We start from the raw sequence: 27,976 nt of genomic DNA, 5'->3' as shown, positions 1-27,976 counted from the left end.
AGGGTTTAGAGAGACAGCACAAACTACAATGCACCAGTCCTACACAAAGGAATGGCCAGAGCCTGGCTAGAGTTTTATGGGATTTTTTTTTATTATTATTTTTGTGGGATTTTTTTTATACAGGCTAGCATTGTACTCTTTACTAAAGCTGCTGGTTCTGCCACATAATTTCTGAGAACTTTCTGTTCTAGTTTAAGTCAGTACCCCTCCTTGTTAATTCATTGTCTGCCTCCCAACTGAACACCAGTCTGGATTTGTGTTTGCAGAAAACATTCCCTGTACAAAGTGTGACATGCAGCTACACTGTTCTGACTGAGGAATGAAGAAGCTGAGAGTCCATTGAACATTGTTTTTTTTCCTGTACAACGTGGCCTGATGTGGAGTTTGGTCCACAGAGGACAGCGAGTTAACCATAGAGATCATCGTCATTGTCTTCACTGTACACGTTGCCCCCGCTGCTGCCTCCTGTGCCTTGGCTTGGACCGGCACTGCCCTGGTTACCTGATGGGAACCTGCATGCAGTGGTGCAGAAGGGGAGAGAAGAGATGCTATTCAAAAGCCTCCTCCACAGCTCAGCACAATCCCCTCCCTTCATGCCAACATCCTGGTGCCAAGTAGGACAGGCAGGAGAAATGGGATGAAGCCTTACGGCAGGTCATGCAAAAGGCTTATATGGCTACTGGACGTCACTCGCATTAAAGTAAAAAAGGGTTGACGGACTTCAGGAGCACTAACAGAGCAGCTACAACCAAGCTGCAGCACAGGCTACACCTGCCACATGCTCAGCTCGCTGCTGTACACACTGGGGAGAATGGGAAAAAGCAGCGGGAAAAGGGAATTCGTTACCCAGAATCCAACAAAAAGCTGCCTCGGTGCTCTGTTCTGGGGCTGAGCGAGCCATGCTGCCCTCCCTCCACTCCCCCACAGTTACCTGAAGCTGCCAAAGCCACGGCTCTGCTGTAGAGTCTGTGCAAACATCTCGTATTTCCTGATGTCATTGTCACTGACAGAACGTCGAGCAAAGCGCATGGCCTCCTCAAAGTGATCCCTGCGTATCTCAGGAACTGGGTCATCCTCCTCCACTTCCTGCAGCAGGACAGAGGGCCCAGGTGAGCTGTGTGCCCAAGTGCCGCAGCCCAACAGCCACACACAGCCTCCCTCTAGGCCAGGATGTTCCAATGCCCACCAAAGTAGGGGCTGGAGAGGGACACTGTGGCAGAATGTGAATCATGGCTGCAGCAGGGGTCTTCTGAGCAATGGTGACATCAAGGCACCCCAGGAGGGCCTCGTCCTCCCACAAGACAAGAACAAAGCACTCCAGCTTCATGCCGAAAGCCCACTCGTGCCCATCCGAGGATTATGGAAAGGAACGCATCCCATTTCACCCACGAGCAGAGTTGGGCTGCCCATCTCATGAGCGGGGAAAGCTCAGAGTGCTCCACTCACCATGGCAGAAGGGTTGGTCTGCCTCTCACGTTCTCGCCTGATCTCACTCTCAATGGACTCACGGATGGCCAGTTTGCATGCACGCTGGCAAATTTCTGTCAGGTCAGCCCCCGAAAAGCCATTGGTCATCTTAGCTAGGAAATCCAGGTCGACATCCTAGTGGGGGAAAAAAAAAAACAAACCCACCCAAACAAACCAAAAGAGAACTGTCCTTTACGCCTTACACCCTTAGATAAGAGGTATCTTTAGATCCCATGGTATTATATGGGGTTTGCGTGGCAAGGTTTTGGTAGCCAGGGGGGGCTACAGGGGTGGCTTCTGTGAGAAGCTGCTAGAAGCTTCCCCTATGTCCAGAGCCAATGCCAGCCAGCTTCAAGACGGACCCGCTGCTGGCCAAGGCCAAGCCCATCAGCAATAGTGGTAGAGCCTCTGGGATAACATATTTAAAGGGAGGGGGAGAAGGGGACAACAATTGCAGCTGGAGAGAGGAGTGAGAAAGTGAGAATATGTGAGAAACAACTCTGTAGACACCAAGGTCAGTGAAGAAGGAAGGGGAGGAGGTGCTCCAGGCACCAGAGCAGAGATTCCCCTGCAGCCCATGGTGAAGACCATGGTGAGACGGGCTGTCCCCCTGCAGCCCGTGGAGGACTCCATGCCAGAGCAGGTGGATGCCCAAAGGAGGCTGTGACCCTGTGGGAAGCCCACGCTGGAACAGGCTCTTGGCAGGACCTGTAGCCCTGTGGAGAGAGAAGTCCATGCTGGAGCAGGTTTGCTGGAAGGACTTGTGACCCCACAGGACTGCTGGAGCAGTCTGTTCCTGAAGGACTGCACCCTGTGGCAGGGACCCATGCTGGAGCAGTTTGTGAAGAACTGCAGCCTGTGGGAAGGACTCACATTGGAGAAGTTCGTGGAGGACTGTCTCCCGTCAGAGGGACCCCACGCTGGAGCAGGGGAAGAGTGTGAGGAGTCCTCCCCCTGAGGGGGAAGGAGCGGCAGAGATGTGTGATGAACTGACCGCAACCCCCATTCCTTGTCCCCCTGCACTGCTCAGGGGGAGGAGGTAGAGAAGAGACAAAAAAATCTGGAAGAGACCTTAAAGATCATCTAGTTCCAACTCCCCCACCATGGGCAGGAATCAGGTCATCCAACCTGGCCTTGAACATTTCCAGGGAGGGGGCATCCACAACTTCTCTGGGCAACCTGTTCCAGCGTCTCACCACCCTCACAGTAAATATTTTTTTCCTAGTATCTAATCTAAGTCTACCCTCTTTCAGTTTAAAACCATTACCCCTCATCCTATCACCACACTCTCTGAGAAAGAGTCCCTCCCCATCTTTCCTGTAGGCCCCCTTTAAATATTGAAAGGCTGCAATAAAGTCTCCCCAGAGCTTTCTCTTCTCCAGGCTGAACAACCCCAAGTCTCTCAGCCTGTCTTCATAGGAGAGATGCTCCAGTCCCCTGATCACCCACTCCAACAGGTCCATGTCTTTCTTATGCTGGGGGCCCCAGAGCTGAACACAGTACTCCAGGTGGGGTCTCATGAGAGCAGAGTAGAGGGAGAGAATGACTCTGCACTGTTCACCCTCAAGAAGAGGCAGGTTGACTTGTGGATTTAAGATATGATTTGCTCAGGTCTCAGCATTAGGAGTCAAATGAAACACTGTCAGACGGGAAACGGAGATAGGGCACAGGCAGACCAAGACAACCAACCTCCTCCTCCTCCCCATCAACTGAGGAAGTAGTACTGCAATCTCATTTGAAGTTTTCCTTCCCAACAGCACCTAAAAAACATAAGCTTGGCATAAAATAGCTTGAGCTCTCACTTGACGTCTGCTTTTCTCTGATTAACTATCAGTTGCATTATTGCCTGCTCCCCAGGCAAGGGACATAGCCCTTGCCTATGATAGAGTTTAGCAACAGTTAACTGTGAAAGAAAAGTAAATGTAGAAAACAAGGGTGGGAAATGGAAATGGAAGAGGAACCGTCAGAGTACAAGAATCTTTTCCATCTTGCCATAACATGCTTTCCTGTTCACACACTGTGGGCAGAACTCCACTATGTGACAAAGACCTGCTGTGCCAGACACCAACACCTAGCTTCATTGATACCTAGTCTCAGAGCTCAAGCCTCCCCCTACCTCTTCATTTCCATCCTTCAGAGACTGAAGGTTTCCCAGCTCCATACCACATGGAGCAGTCACCAGTCCCCTAACTCTATCCCCAGCTTGAGGAGCACATGCAGCACACGGCAAACCCAAGTCAGACGCAGTCAGGGCGCAGATCCTACCTTGGCAACTGGTGATTTCCTCAGGTTGGCCTTAAGAATAGCAACCCGGGACTTCTCGTCAGGCAGGGGGATGTAGATGAGTTGATCCAGGCGGCCAGGGCGCAAGATGGCTGGGTCAATGATGTCTGGCCTGTTGGTGGCACCAATGATGAAGACGTTTTTCTTGGTGGACATGCCATCCATCTCTGTCAGGATCTGGTTGATGACACGGTCTGCAGCACCACCACCATCTCCGATATTTCCACCTCGAGCCTTTGCAATGGAGTCCAGCTCATCAAAGAAGAGCACACAAGGGGCTGCTTGGCGGGCCTGCAATAAGCAAATGGGAACAATTACTCCATGTTAATACCACCAGGCAAGGGGCGTGCTGATTTCACACTAAGCCTACCCTACAGTTAATGCAGCTCAAAGGAGTACCAGAGCACTGCTGCCATAAGGAGAGCTTGGAGGAGCTGCTCTGGAAGTCTCCTGCCACACAAACCCTCAATAAATTTTTCCTAACCCTCAATCAAATTCTCCTGAACAACAAGCTGTATTTCCTCAAAGCTAGGAGCATTGTGAACCAAGCAGAAGGGTGGTAACTCCAATGCCTAGAGGGAAAGCTAGAGCCAATTTGCCTGGACCAGAACTCTCCCTGCAAGATCTGAGGACATCAACTGGTTATTTAGGCACTCAAGTATCAGTAGGCGAGATATATCAAATGGAAGGGTAAAATCCAATCACTGTCTTCAGCTACCTAATGGGTAGTCATAGGGAAAAGGGAGCCAGATCCTTCTTTGAAATGTGCAGCGAAAGGATGAAAGACCACAGGCACAAATGGCTGCAAAGACAATTCCAGTTAGAAATACAGAAAAAAAAAATTTCTTCACAATGAGAGAGCTCAAACACTAGCACAAGGCCCAGAGAGGTCAGGGATTCTCCATCCTTAGCACATGTTCAGAACATGAGGCCCTGTGCAACTTGAATTTCCAGGTTATCTCCCTGCTCTGGACAAACAGCTGGACCAGATGGCCTCTGAGGTTCCCTCTCAACCTAAATTTTTCTCTCTCTCTCTCCTTCCAGCTTTGCTCTTTCAGCACCTTCCCTGACCACAAGAGTGAAGATTCCCAAGATAATCCACACAGATACCTCCTGGGACAGGAGATCACACTACTTATGGGGGAACTGGGTAGAAGTGAGCTCCTTTCTAAGCCATATATATTGCAGGCAAAGAATAGACTAGATTAGAATATTTCAGTTGGAAGGGACCGACAATGATCATGTAGTCCAACTGCAGAAGAACAACCCATAGCTTGTTTCAAAAATCTGTAGAAGGTGATGGCTAATGAGGTGTCAAAGTAAGCTTTCAGGCATGCAGAGAATATCTATGCCATCCTAATGCTAGCCTCACTGCTAAGACACTGGGGCATTTATCATCCTGTAACAACAGATATAAATTGCAGCAGGAGAAAACCATTTAAATAGCTATGTTGCCATAGTGAATTAATCAGAAAAGCAGTAGAACTCTCAGTGCAAGTGGGGAAAAACACAAAACACAAACAAAAACCAGGCCAGCAGTAAGACAAATGCAGTGGAGAAAATGTTTTGGGGGTATCTCAGCACAAACATAGCACAAGTAGAAGATACACTTACCTTGTCAAAGATCTCACGTACGTTAGCTTCAGACTCGCCAAACCACATGGTGAGCAATTCTGGTCCCTTGATAGAAATGAAGTTTGCCTGGCATTCATTGGCAATGGCTTTGGCCAGCAGTGTCTTACCACAACCAGGTGGCCCATAGAACAGAACCCCTTTTGATGGGGTCATGCCAAATTTGAGGAACTTGTCTGGGTGCTCCACAGGATACTGAAGGAAAACAAACCAAACAAACACACACCTCTCATGATGAGCCAGAACAGGTCTGTATCTTAGAATCATAGAACAGTTTGGGAAGGGACCTCAGTGCCAGGGAAGGTTATGGAGCAGATCATTTTGAGTGCCATCACATGGCATGCACAGGACAACCAGGTGATCAGGCCCAGCCAGCGTGGGTTTATGAAAGGCAGGTCCTGCTTGACTAACATCATCTCCTTCTATGATGAGGTGACCTGCTTAGTGGATGAGGGAAAGGCTGTGGATGTTGTCTACCTGGACTTCAGTAAAGCCTTTGACACAGTTTCCCACAGCATTCTCCTGGAGAAACTGGCTGCTCATGGCTTGGATGGGCATACTCTTTGCTGGGTAAAAAAGTGGCTGGATGGCCAGATCCAAAGTGTTGTGGTGAATGGAGTTCAATCCAGTTGGCAGACGGTGTCACAAGTGGCGTTCCCCAGGGCTCAGTGTTGGGGCCAGTCTTGTTTAATATCTTTATTGATGATCTGGACATGGGGCTCAAGTGCACCCTCGGGAAGTTTGCAGATGACACCAAGTTGGGCAGGAGTGTTGATATGTTTGAGGGAAGGAAGGCTCTGCAGAGGGATTGGGACAGGCTGGATTGATAGGCCGAGGCCAATTGTATGAGGTTCAACAAGGCTGAGTGCTGGGTCCTGCACTTGGGCCACAACAACTCCATGCAACACTACAGGCTTGGGGAGGAGTGGCTGGAAAGCCGCCTGGAGGGAAAGGGCCTAGGGGTGGTTGGTCAACAGCTGGCTGAACATGAGCCAGCAGCATGCCCAGGTGGCCAAGAAGGCCAACAGCATCCTGGCCTGTATCAGAAATAGTGTGGTCAGCAGGACTAGGGAAGTGATTGTCCCCCTGTACTCAGCACTGGTGAGGCTGCACCTCAAATACTGTTTTCAGTTTTGGGCCCCTCACTACAAGGGCATTGAGGTGCTGGAGCACATCCAAAGAGCAACAAAGCTGGTGAAGGGTCTAGAACACAAGTCTTATGAGGAACATCTGAGGGAACTGAGGTTGTTCAGCCTGGAGAAAAGGAGGCTCAGGGGGAGACCTTATCACACTCTACAACTACCTGAAAGGAGGTTGTAGCAAGGTGGGTGTCAGTCTCTTCCCAAGTAAGAAGTGATAGGACAAGAGGAAATGGCCTCAAGTTGCACCAGGGGAGGTTTAGATTGGATATTAGGAAAAATTTCTTCACCAAAAGGGTTGTCAAGCATTGGAACAGGCTGCCCAGGGAAATGGTTGAGTCACCATCCCTGGAGGTATTTAAAAGATGTGGTGCTTTGGGACATGGTTTCGTGGTAGACTGGGCAGTGCTAGGTTAATGGTTGGACCTGATGATCTTAAGGGTCTTTTCCAACCTAAATGATTCTATGGTTCAAAGATCATTAAGTCCAACCTCCCTGCCATGGGCAGGGACATCTTTCACTAGATCAGTTTTGTTTCTGCTCCTGCCAGAAACACTACCTGAGATTTCTGGTGGGTTAAACACAAGATTCTGCCTTCTTGGGGCCACCGGAGTTTTTAAATGGGCACTGGTTTGAAAAACACCACAGCTAAATTGTAAAGCTGCCTTAGTCTATTTCCACCTATGAACTAAATACCAGTTCAGGTAGTTTTCCAGAACTCTTAACCCCAGCTTCACTCTACCCTGCAGAAACAAGAGGGAACAGCTCATTATCTAACCTATTTGCTCTGCCCTCCAGAGACAGGCAAAATGTCCGATGTGAGCATTTATCCTCTGCAACAAGGTCAGAGATAGGTGATGATTTTAACACCAGAAAGTTAGACTGAAAAGTAGTTTGTTTTTTGTTTGTTTTTTTTTTTTTTTTTTAATTCACAGACAGGCTGTTTCGACAGTGCCAACTGAAAGCAAGGACGTATCAAACCCAAACCACCCCAACACAGGCTGGCACCAGAAGTTTCCGCAGACCATTCGTGACTTTGTTCCAGCCTCTCCTTTCATAGAAGGCTTCATAATTATTTCTCACCTGTCCTATTGCTAACACTGATGGAAAGTCCTTCAGAGGCTCTCTGTATGAGAATCTTCATCTGCTTTCTAACATATAAAGCCACTATGTAACAGGATTCTCAGCAGTGGCCCCACTCCTGGTCTCCACTTAAGAGAAGCAGAACTGCTGCTGTTTCTGCATGTAGCAAGACACCCACCCCCAAGATGTCACTGTAGACTCAGCTAAGGAAAGCCTGATGCTGCTTCCCAGCACCTTCTTTTCCCTGAGTTCACTAAGATAAAACAGCATGGTATTTTCAGTCCATTACAAGAAAGTACCATAAAAACTCTGCATTTACCCTGTTAACAGCCCAAAACAGGAATGTGAAGAGGTTCTGGGTTTTATTATTTTTCAAGCTAACTAGGCAAAAATCTGTCAGAAACCCTTACCTGTACAAGTTCCTGGAGTTCTCTCTTTACATCCTCTAGACCACCAATATCTTCCCAGGTAACTTGTGGCACCTCCACCACAGTCTCCCGAAGAGCAGAAGGGTTGCTCTGGCTCAGAGCCCACTATCGTTAGAAGAAACAGCATTATATGAATTATAACACGTTATGTTCACACGCTTCATATAAGCAATTAGACATTGCACCCAAAAGAAAGAGGCGCACTCCTGCATTACCCTGAAGTCATCCATGGTCACAGCCAGTGAGTTCATCACTTCAGCATCGATGGTTTCATCTTCTAGGTCTATGAGATCCATCTTCTTTCTGATAGCCTGAAGAGCAGCTTCTGAGCAAAGAGCAGCTAAGTCAGCACCAACATGCCCATGGGTCTCGTTTGCCACCTGAAAGCAGAGCACTGACTATGACTCACAGGAATACAAGCAAGCACTCTGCAAGGGCAATGCATGCTCTGGTCACTCAGAGGTGCAACAAAACTCTGGAGGACAGGAACATCAGTGCTCTGCTGCAAATTCAAGACAAGTGCTATCACATTTAACAGGCAAAGACATTACTGTTTCACCTCCTACTTAAGATCAAAGCTACAAGTGGTATTCACATGGTATGCAGAAAGATAACCCTGAGAACTGCAGTTCTTCATTCAGGACAAAGATTACAGTAACCATCCAGTATCACCATAATGTTCACCTAGCTCTGTGAGCACTGTTTCGGGCTTGCTTTATTTTTAAAGAGAATGCCACAGCAAACAAACCCAGGAGGACAATGGCAAGGCACTTCCAGACTAGACTGATACACATTTGTTTCACTTAGCCATGCCATTCTTCACTAGTGAGTGAGGATTTTTGGTCACTGGTAAACTAATTAGAAGGAAGCCCAGAGATCACACATTTGCCCAGTTTCACACTATCCTAAGTGAGCAGAGAAAGCTTTCCTAAATAGCATGCTACTCACCTGTTCCAGATCCACATCATCAGCCAGTTTCATATTTTTTGTGTGGATCTGCAGGATCTCCAGGCGCCCGGTGGCATCTGGGATACCAATATCTACTTCTCTGTCAAAACGACCTGAGGAGTACAAAGCACAGAGGATTTCTGTTTTTTCTGAGCCTCATTTATAGGAAAATATGCTTTCCCTAACCAACACACCATGAGACATTTTTGTTTATTCCTACCTTTGTGTCCTCAGCACAGGAGTCCACAAATGCTGAGAGATTTAAGTTTTCAGAACTTTCATAGAAGTATCCAAGTGGTGAAAAACATGAACTGCCCCAATATCTGGGGAGGCAGGAAACCTATGTACTACTGCAATATTAACTAAGATACGTGCTATAGCTGTGCATTCAAAGGCCTCACTACACATTTAAGAGGCCATTTTTTCCCTGCAGACTTGACTAGTTTGCTATTACAGACTTTACCAACTGGTCATACAACAGATATTCATCCACACGGCAAAGTTTTGAAAACTTGAATCTCAGAAACTATCAGACTTCTCACCAATAAGAGAAATTGAAGAATTCAGAGCCTTCTGCAACCTGAGGCGTAAACAACCCCTTAAGTGTTTAGTCCTGAAATAGCCTCACCTAATTGATGAGGTGAAAAAGCATGCTACCCTCTAAAGTATTTTGTTATTTCTACAAGTTCTAACCTAATAAAGCACAGAAAATGATACCAAAGGCTGGAAACCTAGAAATGAATTTCAAACAAGTAGCTGGAGACAAGTCAATAGTTTATGTAACACAGAATATATGTTTAATATTAATTTCTGCTCAAGCTTTCCAAGGCTCCTGAAGTATATCCCATAACAAAGTATCTGATACACACAAAAAAGAAAAAAAAAAAGATGGCAACCATGATTACCAAATCGTCTGAGTGCTGGGTCAATGCTGTTAGGTCTGTTGGTAGCTGCCATAACAATCACATGTGCTCTCTGTTTCAGTCCATCCATAAGAGTCAACAGCTGAGACACTATGCGACGTTCTACCTCTCCATGTGTCTATGAAAAGAGAAAGTAATGATTAGACCAAAAGCTCTAAAATACAGCACAGGAGCTAGTACTGCACCAGAGCAGACAGATACAACAGACATGAGCTGTTAAGAAACATCATGAACTATATTGGATTCTTCCGATATCCAACTTCTGATGCCCAACTGAATTCAAGCGTCAAGTTAAATACTGCTTTACCCTGTAGTCAAATGCAGGGATTCACACCAGCTGCTACCAAAAAACGACGTACTACTCTACCTTCTACAGGCTTTCTTTACCTTCTCTCTCTTGGGAGCGATGGCATCCAGTTCATCAATGAAGATGATGGCAGGAGCGTTCTTCTCTGCTTCTTCAAAGGCTTTCCTCAGGTTACTCTCAGACTCACCAGCCAGCTTGCTCATGATCTCAGGACCTGAAAAAATAATGGCATTGTGGCACCCAGAAGAGAGGCAACTAGCCCCAATGCATGCAGCTGAATTTTTTTAGTACAACGTTCACATGGGAGTAACTATATTTCAAGCCAAAGCAAATACTATCAACCAAGTTCACTAAATTTGCAGCTGAACAGGCAAGAACAGCATGCAGAATTATTTTCTATCAATATTCTGGTGTTTTCAGTTTGCTCTAACAAAATGCAGCACTAGTCAATGGTGAGCTTCTCTGTAATGTGCTACCACACAGAGTTAATGCCAGTCCTAGCTTGCAAGAGAAGCAATCAAATTATATTGTGATGAATTATCAGAGTAGGGAAGGAAAAAAGCTGTATGATATTGAACCTATCTTTAGCTTGCATTACACAAGTATACATTTACCTCTGTAAGATCCTATAAATGAATTAAAAAAAAAAACCTAAAACCCCCATTCCCTGTCCCTCTATGCCACTCGAGGGGGATGTGGTAGAGAAATTGGGAGCAAAGTTGAGCACAGGAAAAAGGGAAGGGTAGAGGGAAGGTGCTTTAAGATGTGGTTTTATTTCTCATTATCCTACTCTGTTTTTGACTGGCAAGAAATTAAACTAATTTCCCCAAGCTGAATCTATTTTGCCCCTGACGATAACTACTGAATGATCTCTCCCTGTCCTTATGTCATCCCATAAGCTTTTCACTACATTTCTCTCTCCTCTGCCCAGTTGAGGAAGGGGAGTGATAGAGCAGCTTTGGTGGGCACCTGGAATCTAGCCAAGGTCAAGCCCACCACACAGACTTAGGAAGTATATGACAAGGGCAACATATCATTAAAACCAGTCCATTTACATCTGATATAGAATCATAGAATAGTTTGGGTTGGAAGGGACCTTTAAAGGTCATCTAGTCCAACCCCCCTGCAATGAGCAGGGACATCTTCAACTAGATCAGGTTGCTCAGAGCCTCATCCAACCTGACCTTGAATGTTTCCAGGGATGGGGCATCTACCACCTCTCTGGGCAACCTGTGCCAGGGTTTCACCACCCTCATTGTGAAAAATTTCTTCTTTGTATCTAGTCTAAATCTGCCGTCTTTTAGTTTAAAACCATTACTCCTTATCCTACTGCAACAGGCCCTGCTAAAAAGTCTGTCCCTTTGTTTCTTATAAGCCCCCTTTAAGTAAAGGAAGGCCGCAATAAGGTCTCCCTGGAGCCTTCTCTTCTCCAGGCTGAACAACCCCAACTCTCTCAGCCTTTCCTCATAAGGAGAGGTGTTCCACCCCTCTGACTTTGGCGGCCCTCCTCTGGACCCAGTCCAACAGGTTCCTGTCTTTCTTGTGCTGAGGGCTCCAGAGCTGGATGCAATACACTGCTCTGGTGAGACCCCACCTGGAGTAGAGGGGCAGAATCATCTCCCTCGACCTGCTGGCCACTCTTCTTCTGATGCAGCCCAGGATAATGTTGACCAGCTCATGTTCAGCTTTTCATCCACCAGTACCACCAAGTCCTTCTCAGCAGGGCTGCTCTTCATCCCCCAGCCTGTATTGATACTGGGGGTTGCCGCAACCCAGGTGCGGGACACTGCACTTGGACACTTGTTGAACCTCATGGGGTTCAAACAGGCCCATCTCTCGAGCTTGTCCAGGTCCCTCTGGATAGCATCCCGTCCCTCAGGCACGTCAATTGCACCACTCAGCTTGGTGTCATCCACAAACTTGCTGAGGGTACGCTTGATCCCACTGTCTAGGTCATTGATGAGGATATTGAAGAGTACTGGTCCCAGTACGGACCCCTGAGGGACACCACTCATCACCGATCTCCATCTGGACATTGAGCTGTTGACCTCTACCCTCTGGATGTGACCATCCAACCAATTCCTCATGCACCCATTAAATCCATATCTCTCCAATTTAGAGAGGCATGTTGTGGGGGACTGTGTCAAAGGCCTTACAGAAGTCCAGATAGATGACATCGGTAGCTCTTCCCTTGTCCACTGATGTAGTCACTCCATCATAGAAGGCCACTAGGTTGGTCAGGCAGGACTAACCCTTAGCGAAGCCATGCTGGCTTTCTCAAATCAACTCCCTGTCCTCCATATGCCTCAGCATAGCTTCTAGGAGGACCTGTTCCATGATCTTCCCAGGCACAGAGGTGAGGTCGGTAGTTCCCAGGGTCCTCCTTGCTCCCTTTTTTTAAAAAATGGGTGCAGTGTTTCCCTTTTTCCAGTCTCCAGGGGCTTCACCTGACTGCCAGGACTTTTCAAATATCACGGAGAGCGGCTTGGCAACTACATCAGCCAGTTCCCTCAGGACTCTGGGATGCATCTCATCAGGTCCCATAGACTTGTGTATGTTCAGGTTCCTCAGGTGGTCTCAAACCTGATCTTCTCTTACAGTGGGAGGCACTTTGCTCCTCCAGTCCCCATCTTGCAGTCCATCCACTCGAGAGGTGTGGGAAGAGAGACTGCCAGTGAAGACCAAGGCAAAGAAGTCGTCGACTACCTCAGCCTTCTCCTTGTCCATTGTTACCAGTCTGCCAGCCTTGCTCATCAAGGCGGGTACGCTTTCTCTGACCTTCCTTTTCTGGCTGACATATCTGTAGAAGCCCTTCTTATTACTCTTTGCATCCCTTGCCAAGTTCAGCTCCAGTCACACCTTGGCCTTCCTGACCCCATCCCTACACAACCGGGCAGCATCCCTGTACTCTTCCCAGGATACATGTCCCTGCTTCCACTGCCTGTGCATTTCCTTCTGGCCTTTTAGTTTGCCCAGTAGATCTTGACTCAGCCATGCTGGCCTCTTGCCTTCCTTTCCTGATTTCTTACACCTGGGGATCAAGAGCTCTTGCACTCTATGGAAAGCATCCTTAAAGATCTGCCAGCTCTGTTCTGCTCCCTTGTCCCTGAGGGCAGTTTCCCAGGGCCTCCAATTGACTAACTCCTTCAAGAGCTGGAAGTTTGCTTTCCTCAAATTCAGGGTCCTGATTTTACTCTTCACCTGCCCCATATCCCTCAGGACTGCTAACTCCACCAGTGCATGATCACTGCAGCCCAGGCTGCCTCTAATCTTGACATCACCAGTTAGCTCCCCTTGACCAACAGGTCCAGTATGGCATCCCCTCTGGTAGGGCTGTCTATTACCTGGCACAGGAAGTTATCCTCAATGCACTCCAGGAGTCTCCTGGATTGCCTACAGCTACTTTTCCAGCAGATGTCGGGGTGGTTGAAGTCCCCCAGCAGGACGAGAGCCTGCGAGCATGATGCCTCCTGTAGCTGGAGTAAGAAGGCTTCATCAATACACTCCCCTTGATTGAGCGGCCTGTAGTAGACACTAACCACAAGGTTCCCTTTGTTGCCTCGGCCCTTGATTCTTACCCATAAGCTTTCAACCTGCTCGTGGCTATTCTTCAGAGACAGCTCTTCACACTCTATTCATTTCTTGATGTAGAGGGCAACACCTCCACCCTTCCTTCCTTGCCCATCCCTTCTGAACAGCCTGTAGCCATCGATAGCCACACTCCAGTCGTGGGATTCGTCCCACCAAGTTTCAGTAATGGCAACAAGGTCATCGCTTTCTAGCAGCACAGTGGCTTCCAGCTCCTCCTGTTTGTTGCCCATGCTGCACGCACTGGCATAGAGGCACTTTAGCTGGGCTGTTGGCAGTGTCACCCTCTTAAAGGGTGTTCCTCTAGTTCCTTTGAGGTCTTTCTCTGGTGGAACAGGCTGAGAGGCCTCGCTAACACCAAGGTTAGAGGGACTGGGTGCGTCATCCCACAGCTTGTCATGGGTAAGCCTGATATTATCCCACTCCCCCTTCCAGTCAGTCTAGTTTAGAGTCCTGCAAATAAGCCCCGCTAGCTTGTGAGCAAAGACCCTTTGAGAAAGGGTAATCCCATCTGATGCCAGCAAGCCAGGTGCCGTGTAGTCCATCCCATTATCAAAAAACCCGAAATTGTGGCAGCGGCACCAGTCACAGTGCCATGTATTAATAGACTGGGCCCGTCTGTTTATTCCTGTGTTGCTGCCTGCAACTGGAAGGAGGGAAGAAAAAACAATCTGTGCTCCAGATTCCCTAACCAACCATCCCAAGGCCCTGAAGTCTCTTTTGATTGCCCTTGGACTATGAGTTGCAGCTTCATCTCCACCCACGTGGAAGAGCAGTAGTGGGTAATAGTCCAAGGGCCACACCAGGCTAGGAAGTTTCATAGTGAAGTCCTTAACCCAGGCCCCAGGGAGGCAGCAGACTTCCCTAAGAGGAGGGTCTGTCTGGCATATTGGACCTTCAGTTCCTCTCAGAAGGGAGTCACCTAGAATTCTAACCCATCTTTTCTTCCTCGTGGGGGTGGTAGTGATGCAGGGGGTAGGCCTTTCTGACCTTGGCAACACCTCTGGTGTAGCTGGACCATCGTCCACATCATCCATGGACTGGCCTTCCACATCCAGAACCTCATACCTGTTGTACAGAGGCACCTGGGGAGGCGAGGAGGGCAAGGAAGGGGTTCACCTGCCATGTCAAACACAGACTTGCCTCCATTCACTTCTTTCCTTTAAGCTACTACCTTCAGCCTGGCAGGGGAAGGATACAGGATCCCCTTAATCTTGGTTTGTTTGTTGTTTTTTTCTGGTAGCTGTTCCTTCTTTCTCAGGGAGAGCAGAGCATGGTTCCACAAGTCCATCTCTTTCTCCAACTCCCTGATGCTCCTTAACCTTTCTACTTCCTCTCCTAGCTCTGCCACCAGGCTGAGCAGATCAGCCACATGGTCACACCTCACACAGCTGTTCTCACTACTGCCATCAGTTACCAGTGAGAGGCTCTGGCACTCCCTGCAGCCCAAGACCCACATGGCTGTATGTTTCCATGGGAGCTCTGTCTGGGTTGCCACATCCATCCTGGCAAGTGCAGAGGACATGGCTTTCCGCCATGTGAATATCATAGCTAAGCTCCTCCTGAGAGGGTGATGACCACCAACTAAGCTCACTTCTTGAGCTGGTGGGGCCACTACACCCTCCCTGCAAACTGCTGCACCACGCTCTGCTTTCGCTCTCTGGTCCCTAGCGCTCCCCAGGCTGCTTTTTATAGGCGTGGGCCGCCATTGCTCTGGCAAAGCCCAGGCCTCATCAGAGTCTCTCGCAAGAGCTGCTGGCTCCTGGCAGGCGTCTCTGCTGCCCTGGCATTTCCCTGCCTCAGGAAACCCCCCGCGCACCAAGATCTGCTATTCCGCTGTGGGTTGGGCCAGCTCCAGAGCAGCTCCCCTTGGCGACTGATAACTTGAGATACAAAGCAAGTCACTTCCCTACTACTGCTCACTGCTATGCTGTGCTATGCACTCCTTTGTTTTCACCTTCATGGGTCTAAGTGACTGAAATCAGAAGAAAAGCAGCACTCAAGTACAAATGTTCAGTTATTCCAGCACTGACTGTAAAATGGGACAGAAAAACAGCAAGGAAAATTCAGAGTCTGGTCCTTACTGGACATAAACCAGTATCCATCTCAACTGCTACAGGTGAAGAATGATCAATAGGGGGTTCTTTCACTTGTAGCTAAGTCCCAAGGTACTAATTATAGCTTTCAGGACAGTTCCTCCCAATTAATGTTATGTGAAACAGAACAGGTCTTGTGCTTTACTTCAGGGAAAAAGCAGCAAAGCAGCTTCTTTTCTGAATGGAACATGCTGGCAGCAACAGAAACAAGTGTCCTGCACCCATATACATAGAATAATCTCACCACTTCACTCCCAGCTCTGTCCTCACCAACATAACTGAACACTCAGCCAGACAGACTCCAAATCCCTGAATCACAAGGCTATCTTTCCAACCAGGTTGCTACAAAACAATCAAGCTTGAGGGAAGTGCCACTATAGACACTTCCACACAAATGACCTCCAAGTGTCCCCAGAGGCACACTTCAAAGAAGTAAGGAAGGATGTCAGGGAGACAACGTGGCTCTATAAGGTACAATACTGTACATTATCATGAGATGGATGAATGAACACACAACAGATCTGGGGCCAAAGCAGCCACAAAACTTACCATTGATCAGGAAGAAGAAAGCCCCTGTTTCATTGGCTACCGCTCGTGCAATCAGTGTTTTACCAGTGCCAGGAGGACCATACAGCAGGATCCCACGTGGAGGCTGAGGACAAAGGCAAGGGACTTAGGTGGTGAGCTAGTATCTGAATGCCTAAGTAGCTTCACAGTGAAGCTGTAAGCATTTGATAAAACCAGTCTGAAATTGTGATGCAAACTCATGCAACAGCTGCCATCCCAGCACTGCTATTAACACCCTTACTACTTTGCATGACACACAAACAAAAACCTTGCCAGTAACTGACAGCACTGATTCAAAGCATCCCTCTGCTTTGCAAGTTGCCAGTACTTTAATCTGTGTCCAAAACATGTAAGGAAATACTTTAACACCAGCATTAAAACAAACCCAAAAACCACCAAATTACTTATTCCCCTCCCAATACCTCATAAACCTCTGACAGAGTCATGTCTGCAAGGACAAGCCCACTCATCCACCTGGTGCACTCGGGGACTTACCTTCACCCCTATGGCCTTAAAGAGGGCAGGGTGTCGGAGGGGAAGTTCCACCATCTCTTTGATTTGAGCCAGCTGCTTTCGGCAGCCACCAATATCATCATAGCCCACTTCATTCAGTGACTCTTCTTCATCCTACCCAGAAGGAAATACATTAAACACTTGAGTGAGAACAATAGTTCAACAATCCCTCCCGTTCTACAGAGCCTAGGAATCCAGGTTTTTGATCGTTGCCATTTCTTTGCTGTCTTGAGATTTTCACTTTCAAGTCTTCCTGATGTCTTCTACAATTGTTTCTTAGCTCTCTCTTCCCAGACATGCAAAGGGAAATGCTTGCATGTACCTAGACATCACTGAATCCCACCCTCTTGAATGACAGCCTCTGCTGCCAGGACCCTTACAGACTCTGTTGCAAAACAAGTTGTGTAACCCTCTGATGTGGCTAACAAAGATAACAATAGACAATGAAGCCCATGATAAAATATACTTATTCCTTAAACTGTAAGTGATATTTCTAACTACTTGACATACCCTAGCTACCATACAGTTCTCAGACACAGTGTTTTCTTTTGGGATTGACTGAAATTAACATAGAATGTTAAGATCCAGATGTGCAGAAGACCAACTGTAACCAACTCTTTCAGTATAGTTCTACAGCATCCATTCATTTGGCTGTCCAAATCTCTACTGGCCTTAAGTTATCTGTAACATTAGGCCACACTAAAAAAATAAAATAACGCAGCCTGGAATCTCAGAGGGGGCTCAGTCCAAGCCCCACAAACAGGAACTACTACTTCAAGCAGGTTGCTCAGGATCTTGGCCCTATCAAGCACTGAAGGTCTCCAGGTCTGGAGATTCCTGCCCTCTCTGGGCCTTGCTACAGGGTTTGGGGAAACCTTTTTCCTAATATCTATTGGTAATTTCCCTTGATCTAGCTTGTGCCATTGCCTCTAGTCCTGTCCCTGGGCACAGCTCTCATAAGAGCCTGATTATCCACCCCTTCTTATCAGGCAATTGCCAGTAAGCCTGCCTCTCTGCTTTCTGTTCTACGTGCTGCATCAACCCACTCTCTGTTACTCCTCATTCATTCTCACCTCCAGCTCCTCATCATTTTGGTGGCCTTGGCTGAACTTGCTCCTATCTGTCTCTGCTGTGTCCTGAAGAGCCCAAACTGGACTCATCCAGTACCCAGACATAGCTGCCTTCTGAAAAATCCACCTCTGACACTTGTTGAGACTAACTACAAACCAGCACTCACCCCAATTTGCAGGCAGTAAAAAGGCACACACTTTATGAAGTATACAGCCACCGTAGCTCGTTTCTCTGAGATTTCCTACTCTGTAACAGTAAGGTAGCCAAAACCTGACAATCCACTCAGGCTGCCTCAAGCTTGGGATGCTCAAGGCTAGATACCTTAAGGGACTGGGGGTAAAAATAACAGTAAAAAGTCAATCATTTAGAGATTTCAAGTTTCTCACTGAAAAAGCACCAATTGCTTTCTTTTCACATGGCATGAAATTTAGTGACATTGTAAGCCCTCCCTGCTATGGATCAAAGGAACTTTGGAATTAAAAGATGCATCTAAGTCCAGCATGAGATATCTGGAAGCAGATGCAAAACCAGCTGCTGCCAAAGTATGGCATCTCATCAGCAAACCTAAGCATTGGTGCTATCTCAGCATCTGAGGAAGGATACTAGAAGCACATTTCTCTGACTACCTTCAGCAGCAGCTCATCTCCTGAACCCAGATGTTTTAATCATTACATTCAATACACAAAATGCCAAAACAGGAACTGCAAACACTGCTGCTCTCAAGGACTGTCACCAAAACAGATTTCAGACAGAGGAGGTTCAGTAGAACCGCATGGCAGGATTCTGCTCACCTCTCGTTTGATGGGCTCTCCTTCACAATGGATCACTGTGTCCGGAGCCACTATGCAGTAAGGACTTGGATCTGTCTCCACCACTTTGAACTCCACTGCACGCATCCCTCCACGCACCAAGAAGATGTCACCTGTAAAACACCACATTTCAGTAGCCTGCTGCAACAGATGTCTGCAAAATGTCAACCCTTGTACTACCAGCAGCCCCAGAGGACAAGTGGGTTACATAGGCATATACTGCTGGCATTTTTAACACTGCTCTGCATTTTAAATTCAAGAGCTGCATGTACTGTGACTACCCAAGCACCATTTAGATCTGTAGCAGTTGAAGTTCTCAAATTTCATCCAGAAACAAACAGCAAACAACAGAAAAGAATACTATGCCTAAATAAAACACACAAAGGCAAAGAATCACATTTCTTTTCCTTTTTTTTCCTTCTTTTTCTTTTTAGTGTCAATTTAACATTTCTAAAACAGGCAAAAAAACCCAACTTAATAAAAATTCATTTTGACGTTGTTATAACTAGTTGTTATTAGTTATAACTGGTTGTCTCCAGAAGCAGAATAATATATAATACTGCACTATGACTCCTGGCTAAACTGGGCTACAGAAGCTGGATAACTTCAACTTGTGTTTATACTGTATTAGGACCTATTTGTTCCAGCAGAAGTGCTACTAGCACAACCCAAAGTATATTTATTTTTTATGCACACTCCCAGTTATTAAATTACTTCGAAAAAGTTAATTTATTCAGGGTGCCAGCTAGTATTTCCAACCAATTTATTAGCATGCAGGCAACTCCCCAATCCTATCAAGTGGTAGCAACTCAGGAGAAAATCTCATTAAACCGAGTTCTACCTGAGCCTTTTCTGATGCTCTCCCATTCCATGTAGCAAAAAAAATGCAGGAGAACTATCAAGCTGCTCTGCTAGCCAGCAACAGATATCACCCTTTCTTCTGAAGATTAGGAAAAAAATTAAATAAGCACCAGCAAAATCTCATTCTACAGATGTCAGTCTAATGCTTTGTGTGCAAGCTTCTAGAAATTCTCTTTATTCAGTCTCAGGACTAGCTCACACTCGCTGCCATCAGGACTCCAATAACAGGTATTATTACCTTTCCTGATGGGTCTGTATGCTTCCAGGAAGTACGGCTTAAGATAGACCTCAAACAGATTTCCTGTGATCCCTTCTACTGTGTCATCAATCGGCAGCACATGGATACGTTTGCCATATTTCACATCTGGGCAAGGCTGGATGCTACAACAGAAGAAAACTCCAGTTAGCCATATCATCCTGGACTTACACCAGAGTCTGGAAAAGGCAGTTGTCCCTTCCCAGGCCAGTACAAATGTCAGAAAGGACCTTCCAAAGCCCTGGTGAGACTTCCCACCCACATAAGAATGCTGACAAAGCAAAAATCATGCCCACCAGAGAGCTAGTCTTCACAACACACGCTTTCCTTCACTCCTCTCAGCCCTATCCAAAACTGCTGGGGAGTTTCATACTTTCTTCCTACCCCCTGCTCTTCTATAGCCCCTCTTGCTATCCCCAAGGTACATTCACAAGTTACTAATGCAGCCTAAAGACCTGCAGGAGTCATGAGCTAACTTTTGTTTCAACAAGGAGCTACTGATGAACCAACTGTAAGAGAAAAGGAGCTGGGGGAAACTTTGTTCCCTCCTCTCTCTCTAACTTACTACAGAGAATAGAGCTCCTGTTGCTGATAACCCTGATTCTGAGCAAAGGCTCTCACAGTACTGACCAGAGGTAACCAGGTGTCTGTCAATCCCCCTTTGTGGAGACTGACATTTAGGTTAAAGTCCAAAGGTCCCTTCCCCCTTTTTAAATAAACATTTCAGCTATTATTTTACAGTGTAGGCCAACAGCCTGCTGTAGCGACACCTCAGAGTATCAAGCTGTGGCAGAGAAGCAGAAAGCTCTGGCTTTGCCAGCTAAGAAAAGCCTACGTTGAACTGCAGCTGAGGACACAACTTTTCATATGCTACTTCGTGCGAGACTCTTAAGAGATTCTTTTACCACATGCTTTGCAGAGAGGATATAGCAGAAGGGTAAAGGAAAAGACAGACTGCTCCAGAAGGAAAACAGTTGACAGACTACAAGCAGGAAGCGACTAGCACATGAACCTGGATTTTGGCAGAAACCAGGCCACAGAAAGTAACACAATAAGTACTTAAAGATAAGTACTTAAGATCAGCAAGAAAAACTTTGAGGGCGAGAGGTGTGAAAATTCTCTGACCCTTGCAACAAAGCAAAGACAATTGGTAACACATCTGGAAGACTGGGAACCACTACAGACACAGTCCCAGCAGAGAAAGGGAGAGCACAGGCTCTCTCACACTAGAAATTACTCCAACAGTAACCTCACATCAGGTTAAAGTAAGGATTCACCTTTATTTTAAATCCACTGACTGGCTCAAAGCACTGTTCTGTTCCAACTACAATTGTGTTTAAAACTTGCATTTAAAGATTATTCCAGATATCACCCCAGGAAGTCTAGTGTCAAAAACCAGGCTCCAATTTTCCCAGAACATGCACAATATTCCAGGTTAGGAGGAAGCTCAGGAAGAAGAGCTGTCAGCCCTCACATATTTAAACCCACAAATTAGCATTTTTATATTTAAGAAATGCTCACATGATTTTTTCCCCCCACTCCCATCATAGAATGGAACCTACCTCCTGTAAGCCAAGGTGTATACTTCAATGCTTTCTCACCACCTTCTGAAAGCATTGCACAAGATTCCTGCAATACTGTTAAAGCATTCCTAATTTTAAAATTATTTTATAACAAAAATTTGAATATAAACAACCTTCAAGGATTTTTAATCTTGCTATTTGACTGCTTCATGTTTTTGTCACTCATTTCTAGAAAGTTTTAATTTCTGTTTGTCATAGGGCAGTTCAGTGTTTGACCTAACCATACTATGAGATCAATTACAATGTTGCTTACTGCTTTCCGCAGTTAACTTTGTAGACATTAAAAAATTAGATGGGAAAAACTTGTGAATTCATCTGACAATGTAAATTTGGGAAGAAGATTGTGACAATATTGGGGTAATTGAACTACTTCATTTAACGATAGGACCTAGGCTCATGAAGGTCCTTAAGAGACTTCAAGAACCTTTAGCATAACTTTTCAGTATTAATCTGAATATGCATACAGCCAGAAACACATGCAGAAAGTAAACTGAGATCACTGATGTAAGAGACACACTTGAAAACATTTCTGTGATCTCCTCTGGAAGATGTAAGAATACTTCCTGCAGACCCTGTCTCTGCTACAGACTGAATCAATTCAGAGCCAGTGCACAAATTATTTAGGCAACCCAGGGATATGCAATAGTTAGCAAACCAGTCCTCACCTGATCACATCACCCAGGCGCACTCTCAGGTTGTTGCGAACAACCCTATTCATGCGAATCTTCTCATCTGAGCAGGTATCATCTGACAGAACAATGCAGACCGCTTCTCTCCTCTTCTTTCCTTTTAGCAGAACAGTGTCTCCTCTGAACAGTTGCAATTCATCCATTTTTGCCTGTAAACAATAACAGCATTAGAACAAGCTTTTAACAAAACAAGAATTCAAGCATTTGAAGGAGAGTTACTTGACTTTGGAGAATTACATCTTGGAAGCAATATACTAGACCAACAAAGACAGAGGCTCCCACTACACCAGTCAAGAACTAATCCTGAAGCCAGACTAAGGGCACAAACTCAACTGAATCCTAAAAGTTGAGAATCAAAATATATTTTATCATGGAAGAGTATTAGAAAACAAGACAACCCACCTGTCTCATAACTGCTGCAGCTTCTGACACAAATACTTTGATTCATGTTGCAAAGTTACATTTCAAGTTAATAGCAACAGCTTGCATATTACCAGACTAAACATTTTGCTTTTATAGATGACACACCTGGGACAGTGACACAACACTGTTGTCTTCATTGATGGCTTCATCAACAATTAACCGATTGGGCCTATTCTTCTGCTTCAGAATAGCAGTTGATAAGTCATCCGCTTTAGAACTGGCAAAGAAAACAGAAGTTAATGAGTCCAAGTGATATTGCTCCCCCCTTTCCAGCCACCCCCCTGTTTTGTTCTCCATTTTCTACAGGTTTCTTTGTTGTCTTGTCTTTTAGAAACTATACTTGTTTGTAAGACAAAGGAGAATATTATTCCTAGGCACTAGTTTCAGGAGTTCAAAGCAGAATGTTTTCTGTCATTAAATAGAACTACTTTACTAGCTTCAAATGGAAATAGCTATGAAGCTATCTATGAAGTAATCGGTGAGATGTTGCTGACCGTAAGATGTTTTGCCTAAAAGAATTAGTCAGACTCATCTGAAATCACATGTAACCACTGGCAAAAGTTCAAGTCTATTTGGTGTCATATCCCAGATAAATAGGGGAATTACAGGACAATGCTGCAGCTCCCCTGACAGGGAGAGTTGTAAGTTTAGCCTGTCAAGGCCTATTAGTTAAACCTAGCAAGCCAGTAGAAATATTCAAGTGCTCATGAAAAATGTTTTTTTTTGTTTGTTTGTTTTTTGGGTTTGGTTTTTTTTTTTTTTTTAGGATATAAGCACCTTTCCATAATACCTTCACAAGAGTCACTGCAGCTCTAGCCCACTACACCACAAGAAATATGACAGATAATTCATTTGCCTTGACAAAATGGAGCACATCAAACAGCAAGGAAATGGAAGAAAGGCAGATTAAGTTATTTCCTTCAAAATCTAATACAGCAAATAATTCACTTTACAGAAGAAATATGAACTTGAACCAACTGATTCCTGAGGAGCAGCATCAGACTGTTGTAACTTCCCTTGGTGGACATCTGACTACTCTCTCAAAGTAGTCCAGATGTGCCAGTGACTAAAGTTGAAACAGAAACTTCGCACAGTTTCGTTTGATTCTCACCACAACGAAAAAATAAAGTCTTCTTTGTCCTAAGCAAGCACCAGCAAAGAGTAGGAGGCTTTGTGGACAACGGTGTTGGCCATATGCTTTGACTCCATTTCGCTGTTTTAGGGACAAAATAACAAGAAGAAATCAAACTTTGAGTGGAAGTGGCAGAGCAAGCAGCTATGCAGCACAAACACAGACCATGGCAGCAGTGCATCACTTGACATGCTCACTGCATTTTAAGAAGTACATCAGAGAGGTGACATACCTACAGTGTGATGTTACCTGAGGTCCCCCCATCCCTCAAGATAGAGGTTTTCCCAAGACAATGTGGTATTGGCTCCTTTCTCTGACACGTAAAAGAGGGAACACCACCAAGCAAGCCTGAGGGCAGCCAGCTTGTTTCCAAAAGGTTTTCAAGCTTCACATAAGCCCTGATAGCACAGGAAACATGTTGGAAATGAGAGGCAACATTATTTTAAGTGAACAGAAGGAGGAGTTGTAAAACATGTCTTTCCAGAATTGACAGCACTGGAAAAGTCACCTTTTTCCTCTCTTCATTAAAGAGTGCAAGAGGTAAGAAACTGACATCCATCCCTTTCAATGGCCATGTGAGATGTTAAAAAGATCCATTCTCTAAACCCCAAAAGACACAAGAAAAGCTGCTAGATACATCCAGGAAGGAGCTAATGGATTCCATCTTCAACCTAAAATGTGGTCTTGGTAAAGTCCTAAAAGGTCTTGGATTTCCAGGAAAACTGAGAGCTCAATAAGAAAACTGAAACCAATACATCATCAGGCCAGACAGGATCTTGTGGTTAAAAACAGGTTTTATCTACAGTGGATAAAAACAACAACCTACTTGTAAGGACCTTGCCTCAGTATTAGTTCCTGGACACTGGAAACTAATTTAGCAGGTAGATTTTAAAACTTGAGCTAAAGGACACCAGAAAGAAACAATTTCACCTGTCCAAAGTGTGAATATAACTCATATTCCTCTACACACGAGATGTGGATTCAAAGGCCTTTTGATAAGAAACCACTGCCAGACTTTGGCTACATAAATTGTCACTGAAACCGAGTAGCTGTCCCTCAGGATGCAGATTACTGTGCAACCTAAAAAATGGTCTGGGATACGAGATAAAAATAAATGGAAGAGGAACTGGTCAGCAAGCAGAAGCTTTTGGACCAAAATTTTCAATAAACCAAAAGCTGTATAAATCCAGAAAAAAGTTCAGATACTTTCCGACACACAGCAGTGCTGAACAGCACAGCAAGAGGTCCACTTAGTTCTGCTGAATGTGAGATTAAAAATTTTAGTACTGAAGAACTGAATCAGCAATTTCCTATGTAAGAAGTGAGAGCTGGATCAATGTTGTCAGTACATTACTGCACTTGAAGAAATTTAAAAACTTGGAGGCATTAAAAATGGAATAAAAGTCTTCAAGAAACAGCATGCAGACATCTAAATTCATGGGGTCATCTTCAGTTATCTGACCTGACAGTTCTGCAAAGAAACAATGGTGTTAAGAAATTACATGACAGCTACAAAGGAGAGTGATGTTATTTCTCCTACAGACAAGGGTAAGTACTTTGACAAACACTACCCATCTTCCAGTAGCAATTTAGAATATTATCACCATTTGCCCTCATTGCATCTCTCCTGGGGGTTCCTCATGCTGTAACAGACAATGGAGCAAAATATGTCTGTGCACCTCAACCACACTCAGACAATCCCCGACATCTATGCATCAGGAAAGGAGAACCTGAACTGAAAATACTAAGCAGGAAAGCCTAAGGCATGGGTCGGGGTTCTCTCCTGCCAACTTTCCTACGTGTGCTGGTAAAATTCAGCAAAGGGCAGGACAGACAGCTAACCTAGGTAATTTTTAAAGCTCCTCAATGAGTTTCCCCATCAGAGAGCCTGGTGCAAATCCTCTAGATCATCTCCCCTACTCACCCCTTTTGTCAGCTCCCTCACACTTTCCCTCCCACTCCTTTCTTTCACTAACTCAACAAAGAGATAAAATGAACACAAAAGTAGCTTTAGAGCTGGTTTGGAATTAAAAGGAAATTCAAAGCCTGCATCAAAGGCCTGCCCCTAGACAGAGGCCAGAAGCCAGGACAGCACAGCTAATGGCCAAACTTACATATAAACCACAAGACCTCAATAAAATTGAGACAAATATGTACTAGCCCTAAAGATGAACAATAATGGGTTCCCAGTTTCCATCCTTAGCTCCCTTTTCTCTCTCAGTAAAGCAGTCCAATAGCCCCATTTGACACAGGGAAGAGGTGGGGAGGGACGTTTTACAACTTACATCACTTCATTGTTTTTCTCTGTGTCAGCTCCCCTTGTTCAGCATGTGATAATGCCCAGAGGCTATGCATTGTGGTGGACAGTATGAAGAGTGAGAGCAGAAAGTAATTACTGATTACTTATTCTTCAGAAAACGACTACCAATCTCCAAAGCTCCACATAGAGTAGGGAACTAAGTTGTTCCTGCAAGTCTGTGCTAAATATACAATGAAAAGTCACCGACTCAAAATGAATCCAGCTTCAGTAACGAAAGCGAAAACAGTCATGCCTTCTGTATGCTGGTGTGCCTTTTTATCAACACCCTCATGAACTCGCTTCCTAGGTAAAACCTGTCAGCGGTTTCTTACTGCCCTGAACCTGAACATCCATGTTACAGACTTTCCAGGTAAGTATTTAAAAAAAAAAAAAAATCCATAAAACATTTTATCCACTGAAGCAAATGACTGAAATATCTGATGATTGCAGCCACTTACTGGAACATCACATGACAACCAAGCAGTGAGTTTGTACCCACGCTCAAGATGCCAAGTTTTCAAATACTGTTTCAGACAAGTACGTACACGAAAACGAAAATTTCTTCAGAAACCACACTCTATTAGCTCTTGCAATACTACTCTCTGTGCTAAAGTTCAATTCAGCAAGATGGCTGCCAACAGCATTGACCCAAAAATTGCAACTAAAAAGTAACTGTTTTCCAGTTGCAGAGTAACTTTTGTTGATTCCTATGTGGTGAGAAAAACTTTACAAAAGTAAAAATTTCTTTCTAAAGACACTGTTCACCTCGCTCAGACTCAAAATATGCCTTTGAGATCATAGTTTCCATCACAAGTTCTACCACGGACACTAAATTCTTGGCACACCTTGCTGGAACCGACTTAGTAGGACTAAGTAGGCCTAAATTGCAGGAGTTGCAAAAAAAAAAAAAAAAAAAAAAAAAAAAAAAAAAAAAAGATAAACCACAGACACTAAAGGGACTGAAAGCTGAAAGTGCCTCTGGCAAGGCCAACAAGTCACTTAAAGTATTCTTGGATTTGGGAAATTATCTTTAGGTTCTATTTTTACTCCTATCAAGGGGCAATGAAGTGGCTTGCACACGTGGGCTGGGACCTGAGACCAGTATTACTCAACTCGTTTTTGAGGAGCACAAAAGATGACCCTCAGCCTGGAACTGAAAACAGTGAGGTAAGACATCAGAGACGAAAATATAGCCAACTGCCTCAGCTGCCACAGAGGCCAGCCTGGCACAACATATCTGCCTCTTCCAATGCCAAGTCACTTCTATCCCCGACCCGAGGGCCGCTGCGCGCCTACGGGGAGAAGGCCGGGACATGCCTCTCTCCCTCCTCACTGCCCTTGCCAGCCGCTCTACCGCTTTCCCCGGGCCTGGAACACAAAGCCCACCCTGGCTGAGGCCTAGCCCAGGCGGGACGGCCCCAGGCAGGGGCACGGCCAGGGCCCAGCGGGAGGCCCGGCCTGGTCAGGCCTCACCCCCCCCGCCATGACTCGACACTTCCCAGGGAGGCCCGGCCACGGGGGGGGGGGGGGGGGGCGGCGGCACGCGGGGCCATCCTGCGGGCACGCGCCTGGCCGGGCGCACGTGAAGAGCGGCCCATGCCCACCGCCTCATAGACTGCATGTCACAGCGGGATCGGGAGCCTGATCGGGCCCAGCCCGAGCAGCGCGGCGCTGCGCGGAGGCGAGATAAGGAGAGGTAGGCCGAGCCGGGCCCAGCGCCACCGCGGCCGAGCCTAGGCCGCAGCCTGCCGACGCGCGGCCCACACTTACTCGGATCCTGAGGCCATAGCGCTGGGGGGGGGGAAAAGGGGCGAGGAGAAGTGGCCGGTGGAGGGTCCTCAGGGCGGATGACGGCGAATCTCGAACAGGCTCACAGTGG

At 46.0% G+C, this 27,976-nt stretch overlaps 1 protein-coding gene across 2 annotated transcripts; it reads right to left on the bottom strand.

The window, feature by feature from the left end:
* Positions 1 to 67: 67 nt before the first annotated feature.
* On the bottom strand, positions 68 to 27,884 carry LOC309415171 (transitional endoplasmic reticulum ATPase-like; the record flags this gene model as incomplete). Of its 2 annotated transcripts, none has more annotated exons than XM_082012610.1 (17): positions 68 to 512; positions 932 to 1,086; positions 1,447 to 1,602; positions 3,733 to 4,041; positions 5,365 to 5,577; positions 8,015 to 8,137; positions 8,248 to 8,412; positions 8,981 to 9,093; positions 9,886 to 10,021; positions 10,291 to 10,424; positions 16,444 to 16,546; positions 16,957 to 17,088; positions 18,837 to 18,967; positions 19,954 to 20,096; positions 22,220 to 22,392; positions 22,772 to 22,883; positions 27,868 to 27,884. In XM_082012610.1, 17 exons carry the CDS (start codon positions 27,882 to 27,884, stop codon positions 407 to 409), a joined length of 2,421 nt encoding a protein of 806 aa, XP_081868736.1. In that variant the 3' UTR covers positions 68 to 406. The 2 variants fall into 2 exon arrangements, with proteins under 2 accessions (XP_081868736.1, XP_081868737.1); XM_082012611.1 differs by lacking the exon at positions 27,868 to 27,884 and adding an exon at positions 25,403 to 25,440.
* Positions 27,885 to 27,976: the final 92 nt, after the last annotated feature.

Source organism: Phaethon aethereus (assembly GCF_964289735.1).
Source record: "Phaethon aethereus genome assembly, chromosome: W".
NCBI classification, from domain to species: Eukaryota; Metazoa; Chordata; class Aves; order Phaethontiformes; family Phaethontidae; genus Phaethon; species Phaethon aethereus.
This window is presented reverse-complemented; position numbering and strand designations above follow the sequence as displayed.